We start from the raw sequence: 7,417 nt of genomic DNA, 5'->3' as shown, positions 1-7,417 counted from the left end.
TAAGAATTATTTCAGCAATTTTCCCATGTCATTTCTGTGATTTTTTTAACTTTCTTTCACATTTTTAAATTTTTTTTTAAATTTTATTTTACTTTTCTTAAAGATTATTTTTTGGGAATTTTGCGTTTAGTTGATAATTGTCTTTAGCTGAATTTCATTCTGTTTTTGCTTTTCTGTCAAACCTGTGTTTTTAAAGCTGCTATACAAATAAAGTTATTATTATTATGATAGGAAAGCGGAGGCATGAAGACGGAGAGCGAGGATATGACATGCAGCAAAGGGCCGAGGCCGGAATCGAACCCACAGCTGCTGTGGTGAGGATATATTCTGGACAGAGGATGTGCCCTCTACTACAACTATTATTTTTTTATTTTATTATTTCATTTTATTTCTATTTTATTATTTTTTTTAATTTTCAGACAATTTTCTTGTACTTTTAACTAATTTTTTGCTATTTTTTTTGTAATTTATTTTGTTGCTCATGCCTTCTTCCTATGTGTTGAAAGAAATCGAGTCAATTCGCCCTGGTTTCAAAGGGTTAATGCACCAAGGATGTCTTCATCCTCCATTTCTTTTACATTTTTTTTTAAATTTCACCTAATTTCTTTTCTTTTCATTTTTTAAACACATTTTCAGGTAACTTTCTTGTAATTTAAAATGTTTTTTTGGTCATGTTGCTCATGCCTTCTTCCCACATTTCTGAGAGAAATCAAGCCTATCTGCTCCGGCCTCAAAGGGGTTAATGCAACCAGGGACGTCTTCATCCTCGACGTCTGATTTCTTTCACAGATTTACATCTTTGAGAGGCAGACAGCCGGTGGATGTTACGGAGCTACTGGGCTACCAAAAGGCTTCGGTAAATCCACAACGGACATCAGCAGACATCTGGTGGAAACAACAACCCCACCCAGCAGCAGCACAGCCAGAGAACAAGACACAGGAGAGCGAGGAAGAAGAGGAAGAAGAGAATGGAAGATGCAGAACAGCTCACAGGAAGTGCAAACACACTCGGAAACAAAGGACAGAGACAGAGAGAGAGGTAGAGAGAGAGGTGTAGAAGTGGAGGGCGGTGTGAGCTGAAGTAGAGCATGTATACACAGTATAATGTTTAATGTTGTTCTAACCATGGTAAGGAAACTGCACTCCATCGCTCTCATGCTTAATCTTCCTCTCCTGCACACTGGCCAAATGGTGCTGCACTGAAAGGCCAAACAGGGGAGAAGGGAAGAGTTAACAATGGAAGAGGGGGAGGAGAAAGAGACAGAGATGGAAAGAATGAGGGAGAGAGAGAGAGACGGGTGGTTAAATCATGGGCAACAGGGGATTTTAATGTTATAGAGTGCAGCAAGTGTCTATAAAATAGTTACATCATTACTGCTGGCGGGCTGCGAAACAGCAGCATGTGAGTGGGAGTGACGACGAGAACTTTTAACAGAATCAGATACCCAAAAGATTTACAGCAAGTCGATAGTAAATACGTGTGACACGGCACCCGTCCACGCCGTCAGCCGAAGATTTACAGGGACAGTTTGGATTTTTATTTATCCACAATCACCGTGCTGCATATAATAAACGTCAGTTTGCACCGCCGCAGTTTGGAGAAGCAGCAGCTTAAAGTGTGTTTGAGGCAGCCGCGAAACCTATTTTAGACCCCGAAAACCATCCCGATTAGTGTCGAAGACAGGCAGACCTTAGTGACGGGATCTGAAGCCCTTACCAAAAACACCAAACTGAGAAAAACTCTCATTTTACTCCACAGAGCAGCGGAGCTGCTGCTCTACTGCTGCTCCACAGCTGCTCTAATGCTGCTCTACTGCTGCTGTACAACTGCTCTAATGCTGCTCTAATGCTGCTCCACTGCTGCTCTACTGCTGCTCTACTGCTGCCCTGCTGCTGCTCTGCTGCTGCTCTACTGCTGCCCTACTGCTGCCCTGCTGCTGCTCTGCTGCTGCTCTACTGCTGCCCTACTGCTGCTGTACAACTGTTCTACTGTTGCTCTACTGCTCTAATGCTGCTCTAATGCTGCTCTAATGCTGCTGTACAACTGCTCTAATGCTGCTCCACTGCTGCTCCACTGCTGCTCTACTGCTGCTCTGCTGCTGCTCTACGGCTGCTCTACTGCTGCTCTACCTCTGTATATATAGTAAATACTAAACATAGTCACCACTTACACGTATTATTTTAGGTGGTTAAAATGTTTTTCTGCGTCCCCGTCCACAGCAGGACATCACTTAGCTTGTGTACCTGTGTTGTAGGACTGTTCTTTATTTATTTATTTTGAATAAATGTAAAATACGACCTTTTTAAGTTGTATGTCCCCCACCTGAGCCAAAATTAAAAACACAAGTCCCTCCTCAGTGCTTACATTTTTTTGATGTCTGACCTGTTTTGCGAAATATCCGTAATTATTACAAAGTACCGGAGGTCCCCATGTGATACTCGCGTGTGCAAATAGGGCTTAAAATATGTTTTGTTGTTGCCTCCATCTACAGCGGTACATTATTTAGTGTCTGTAGCTCCTGCTGCTTCTCCAAACTGCGGCCTTGCCTTCTACTGTATATAATACACTGACTGTGTATAAGTACCTCATACAAACCCACTTCAAAATACCCAAACATCTGACTGTTGGTGAGAAAAAGTCTGTGACAGATGATGAACATGTAAAGATCTCACTACAGCAGCCTATCTTAGCTTTTATTACTAACTAATAGCTACTACCACCAACGACTACTACTACTACTACTACTACTACTACTACTACTAACTACTGAGACCATCATCTAAAGTCTAATAAAGGAAATAAAACACAAAAGGGGACAAACATTTGTTCCTACAAATGCTTTTAAGAGTTATCTGTGTCACATCTACAGTATACGGCTTTCACACACACACACACACACACACACACACACACACACACACACACACACACACAATCCAGGAGTTAACCCTTTGAAACCTGCTTTCAGATGCCTTTCACAAGTATTTAACCCTTTGAAACCAGAGCAAACTGATTTGATTTCTTGCAAAAACATGAGAAAAAAGGCAATGAGCAACTTGGTAAGAAATGTTGCACAAATTGCAAGAAATTAGTAGATTTAGGAAATTATTCTATAAAAGTTAAGGGAAAATGTCTTGGGAAAAAGAAAAATGCTGGGGAAAACTTTATCGATGATCGAAATTAAAATGATAAAACAAAATTATGAAATAATTTTGTTTGTTGTTTTATTGAACTTTTTTTGTAAAAAAAAAAAACAACAACAAAACAACAACAACCAAAAAACCCTTTTTTTGGTAATTTTCTTGTATTTTAAATTATTTTTTACAGGTTTCTTGCATATTTTTGGGGCATTTCTTCTTTCACTGCTCATTACCTTTTTTTTTTAAAGAAATCAAGCCAATTTGATCAAGTTCCAAAGGGTTAAACTCACTGAATGTTAGCGCTACAAACAGGAGAACTAAAAGTATATATAATCCACCATAACTTAGACAAACACGAGGATAAAATAGCTAAAAGCGCTCAGTTTGAGGTCTGATCAAAGGGTCACACAGTAAACATAGAGATTGTTTCGGTTTTATTTGCAGAGTTTTCGAAGTATCCGTCAGTGAGCCGTCTGCCTCCACCGCGACACGGCGGAGGTGTGGCGCTCATGTTCAAAGTTATATTGGAAAAACGGGACAGTAACGTGTCATTAGAGGAACAATGTCCCCTCAGGAAAATCCACAAACCTCACCGCACACTTTACAGGTTTATGGTTTGAAAATGTTGCCCAGTGAAAATTATTCTCAGAAACTGTGACACCAGGCCGGTTTCCATTAACCCTCAAAGTGCAAAAATTGAAACAGCGAATATAAAATACGCCAAATGGAAAAACAAATAGAAAAAAGTCCAATTTATTGCAAAAAGGTTTTTACGCTTGCATATTTCAGACGATTTAAAAAAGATATATTTCACTATGGACACTGGCTATGTGCTTGTCAGTAGGAACTGGCTCCCTCATGATGCAGCAGGAGCTACAAGAGCTGTTATTGCATCACATAACTCTGAGAAAGTTTTTAACCCACAATTCCTCTGTGAAATCGTGGACTACATCTCCCAGAAATCCCTCATACGTGTCCGCGCCCACGTATAAGGGGCTCGCCTTTCCATCACGGCTCCATAACACGCCTACGTGGCCTCGGATTGGAAATAATGACGGCTAGTGCGGTGGCTGCAATAGAAATAAAGCTGCTGATGTTTTGAACATCCGTCGCCATGGTTACTGAGATGTTATCACCAGAGGAGAGGTCACATGACATCACTCGGTGGAAACACAGTCAGCTCCACGTTGAGTTTTATCCACATTTTGCGCAAATCTGTGATGGAGACCGGCCGATTTGTTTCAGACAGTTTTTCAAATGTGTTTTTCACCTTCATGGGGTGGAGCTACAAGTTTTTAGTTTTTTCATCTCTGCAAATAAAACTGGAATTTGATTATATTTAATCAAACTCATCATTGGATTGTCCACTCTGGGTAACATCATAGTTTTAGGTAAACTGGCCCTTTAATTACTGCTGCGTGTGAGAAATGATGCTATGACCTGACTGCGGGATAACGGCGGTCTCTCGACCTCACACACACCTGCTCGGCTGGGTGGGGGCGGGGCTACAGGGGAGTGTGAGTTGTGAGTGGAGGAGAGAGAGAGTCGGGGTGATGATGGTTCAGTGATGGAGAGAAGTGACACAGTTTAGAGGCAAAGGGACGAGGAGGAGGAAGGAGGCGAGCTGAGGCTTTTAGTCCATTTTAGGTCAGACGGTGTGAAGTTAATACCTGAACATTTTTATATTAAAGGCCCCGAAAACATTTTCTCATAAGCTTGTTAACACAAGTGATGCGCTCATATTTTATTGGTGTTTTTCACTAGTTTTACACTTTTGTAGGGATTTAGCAAAAAAGAAACACCGTTTTAATTATTGAGCTTTGCTGTTTAAAAACCAAGAATGCTTTTTTTCATGCAATAAATATATTTTATTTGAGTTGTTCTTTTGGTCATGTTTTTACAAAGAACATAAACATCATGTGACGAAGAGACAGTGAACAAAGTTAGAGAGTTTAAATAAAAGCTGCTGACATTCCTGCAAATGTCCAAAAAAGACATCTTTATGATGTCCAGGAAAGATGCTGTATAGATGTCTTCTCGATGTCTTTTTTGGACAGCTGCAGGAAATTTCAGATGACGTTTGTAGTAGGCGACTGCTATTATGTTTGTGGGATTAATTAAACATTAAAAGCTGCAGATTTGTATCACGTTTGTGGTTTATTTCGTTTGCAGGTGTGGGGAGTCCTGTCAGGGGTGTAAATCATTGGTGTTATCTCGATATTATGGCGATACTTTGGACAACGATACGATATTTGCTGATTTCACAAAGTCTGCCACGATATGGTTTTGATTCATTTTGATTTTGGAGCCGATCGATATTATCAGATATTATCTGCTCATTTAACACAGTCGGAGGAAACTGACCTCCCCCCCTTTTTTTTATTTTTGCTATTGGACAAAAAAGATTTAAAAAAAATAAATAAATATTTGGAAATAATTAAAACAGGTTAATTCTTTTTGAAAATGTTTTCTGGAAAAAAAGTGACTTTTTTTTATTTATAAATAAATAATGTTTTCAGGGGCTTTAAAATTCACACTGCTGATCTGCTTCTGTTGCAGCCTCTTTTTTAACATTTTTTCTTCTTCTTCTCTAACTTGAGTGAATCTGATGCGTCTGAACTGAAGCGGACGCCGGCCTCGCTCGGGGAAAGGTGTGCAGGATGTGACGGGGAGGTCGCAGCGGGATTACCTGCATCCACGTCATTGGGCCAACCGGTGGACTGAGAGCTGCTGCCGGCCGCCGGGGAGCGGCCCGAGTAGAAGACATCGTCCACCGGGCTCTCCATCTCGCTGTCGTCAATGGACTTGCGCTTGTTGGAGCTGAGAGACAAATGAGACAGGAGGAGGATTAACTCTGGAAGAAGGCGAGAGAGAAATGAGTGAGAGGGATGTAGTTTTTCATAGAGCGTTGAAGTAATGAGTCCTAAAACGCACAAATCTGTTCGCATTTTTGCACTTCTGGTTCCCTCGTCTCAAAGTCTCTGGGTTTGGGGTTTTTTGGTAAAAAGGCCTTAAATAAGGTCTGTGGTTAACACAGGCTAAAGATATTTAGACATTTTGTTCTACAACATAAAATACGACCGTATGAACCCAATTTTTGAACTTTTAAGGTTTCATGCGTCCTAAAATAAGCATTTATAACAAGTGGCGAAATCAGACTACAGTGTTTGTCGTTAGACGTCTTCACAGCGACACAAAACTCATTCAACACACTCGAACAGCAACAGCTCCAACTTGTAGATCTATCTGCTTAGAATATTTTTCGGCCGTGTTTTAACGTGTTTTTACAGTGTTTGTCACGTTGACGTTTAAGTCATGTGACCTCGATGTCGTTGGTTTATGACCTAACCGAGTTCATCTGTGAAGATCATCACGCTGAACTAAACCTGTACGTCTCAGAAACTCGTGTTCATCGCACAGATTATTTTTGGTGCTAATCGAAAATCCCAGAAGGTTTTTGACGAGGGACCCAGTTCGACGCCGACTTCCTGGTTGACCTACAAAAATACGTCATCCTTCACCGCTCTATAAGAAAATGAATCCCTTTTTTGAAAAAAAACTTTGCATGTTAGTTTTGATTTCTGGCTGAAAAAAAAAGCGTGCTCTGCTGATGAGAATTATTCATTTTTGTGGGACATTTGAGGACAAATGTGAGTGCTTGTTTCCCCCGTCGGGCATGTGTCTGCATGAAATCAAGAGTCCTAAAAACGCGAAATGTCAAGGTTTCCCCTTCAATGTTTTGTTTTCATATTGTGTTTTCGCCGAAGGGGACAAAGCAACACAACTGGAGACACTGAGACAAACATGAGGCCAGAATTTATTCAACATGCTGCATCCATGTTGGCCCCGAAGCGGCCTCGCACCAGAGCGCGAGCGCTGAGTCTGCGTGCTGACGCTGGAACTCATTTGTGTGTGTTTGCAGATTCTTATGGACTTATACATCTGTGACCAATAAAATGAAGGGCGCTGTGAACGTACAGCGTTTCACTGCCGATCCAAAATGTTTAAATCTGTGTGCGCTCGTGTGCATATGCGTGTGACGGCGTGCGTGCGTGGCGTGCGTGTGTGGCTGTGGTGCGAGTGTGATGCGGGGGTCTGTGTTACATTAGTATCCAGGGAGATATTCTGTAATGAGTGTAACTACCTCCGTGGGAGACTTGCATAAAGCTCCATTTCAGTCCTGCAGCGTAAGATGAAGCGAGAGAGGAGCGACGGAGGGAGCCGGGGAAATAACGGAGACAAAAGACACAAACACAGACAGAGCGATGGATAGAGC

At 41.3% G+C, this 7,417-nt stretch overlaps 1 protein-coding gene across 1 annotated transcript in view; it reads right to left on the bottom strand.

The window, feature by feature from the left end:
* Window positions 1-642: 642 nt before the first annotated feature.
* The window catches only part of nfixb (nuclear factor I/Xb), a 111,455-nt gene continuing 104,680 nt past the window's right edge, over window positions 643-7,417 (bottom strand). Inside the window, exons 6-8 of the mRNA XM_042505415.1 lie at window positions 7,286-7,321; window positions 5,831-5,961; window positions 643-1,199 (exon numbers count right to left, since the gene is read on the bottom strand). Coding sequence (XP_042361349.1) covers window positions 1,120-1,199; window positions 5,831-5,961; window positions 7,286-7,321 — 247 coding nt within the window. The 3' untranslated portion in view covers window positions 643-1,119. The remainder of the gene's footprint in view (window positions 1,200-5,830; window positions 5,962-7,285; window positions 7,322-7,417) is intronic.

This window comes from Plectropomus leopardus, chromosome 17, assembly GCF_008729295.1.
Source record: "Plectropomus leopardus isolate mb chromosome 17, YSFRI_Pleo_2.0, whole genome shotgun sequence".
Taxonomy (NCBI): domain Eukaryota; kingdom Metazoa; phylum Chordata; class Actinopteri; order Perciformes; family Serranidae; genus Plectropomus; species Plectropomus leopardus.
The sequence above is the reverse complement of the archived record's forward strand: the minus strand, read 5'-3'. Positions and strand labels throughout refer to the sequence as shown.